Consider the following 804-nt stretch of genomic DNA (forward strand, 5'->3'; position numbering starts at 1 on the left):
ATTGACCCTGAAAATGCATTTGAAGGTTGTGTGTACGACATGTGCGCAACATTACCTGATGAAAGTTCAGTTTGTGGAGATGTTGCCACTTATGCAAGTAGATGCTCAGGTTCCGGAATCACAATTGCATCTTGGAGAACAGAAGATTTTTGTGGTAATTTTGCTGTTTATAATTTTAAGCTGAGATAAACAATATAAACAAAAATCTAAACATTTAACAGTCTATTTCTTGAATGAATTGACATATTAAAAATTTAGGTCTTTAATACTGTAGTTTGCAATACATATCTAGTTTTATACTTAACTTTATAATATAAACAACCGATAAATGCGTTTCTTGTGGAACATTAACTTCGGGCATAATAGAAAATAATGGATTCACCTATTTCGCCTATTCAACACCTAACATTTAATTTATTCTTATGCTCAAGTGGTAAGTTTTACAAGGCATTTTTCTGTTTATCTAGTTAAGTGTCTCATTAGGGTAATACGTTTTCTTAACTTTTCTTGCAGCTCCTGAGTGTAATGAAGGAGCAACGTACAGTACATGTGCTTCAGCATGTCCTTTGACATGTTCAGACATCGGAAATGATTCAGATGAGCTCTGTCCAAGAATGTGCGTAGAGGGATGTGAGTGTTTACCTGGCAGATATCTTAGTGGCTCAGATTGCGTCTTACCGGAGGACTGTGGTTGCTCTGACGGCAACAACTATTATGAGGTATGAAATCAATTTTTTTTAAAATATATTACAAGTAAAAAAATATAAAAAATAAATATAATCACAGTAAATTTTATTCTATAAT

General features: G+C 33.1%; 1 protein-coding gene across 1 annotated transcript; it reads left to right on the forward strand.

Annotated features, from left to right (window-relative positions):
- Nucleotides 1-20: 20 nt before the first annotated feature.
- LOC117106224 (alpha-tectorin-like) lies at nucleotides 21-719 on the forward strand (the record flags this gene model as incomplete). The annotated part of the gene is made up of 2 exons (XM_033247574.1): nucleotides 21-154; nucleotides 514-719. Coding segments are annotated over exons 1-2 (321 nt in total), but the record flags the coding sequence as incomplete, so codon positions are not given.
- Nucleotides 720-804: the final 85 nt, after the last annotated feature.

Source organism: Anneissia japonica, unplaced genomic scaffold (genome assembly GCF_011630105.1).
Source record: "Anneissia japonica isolate Jap-2015-1 unplaced genomic scaffold, ASM1163010v1 scaffold150806_len804_cov186, whole genome shotgun sequence".
Taxonomy (NCBI): Eukaryota; Metazoa; Echinodermata; class Crinoidea; order Comatulida; family Comatulidae; genus Anneissia; species Anneissia japonica.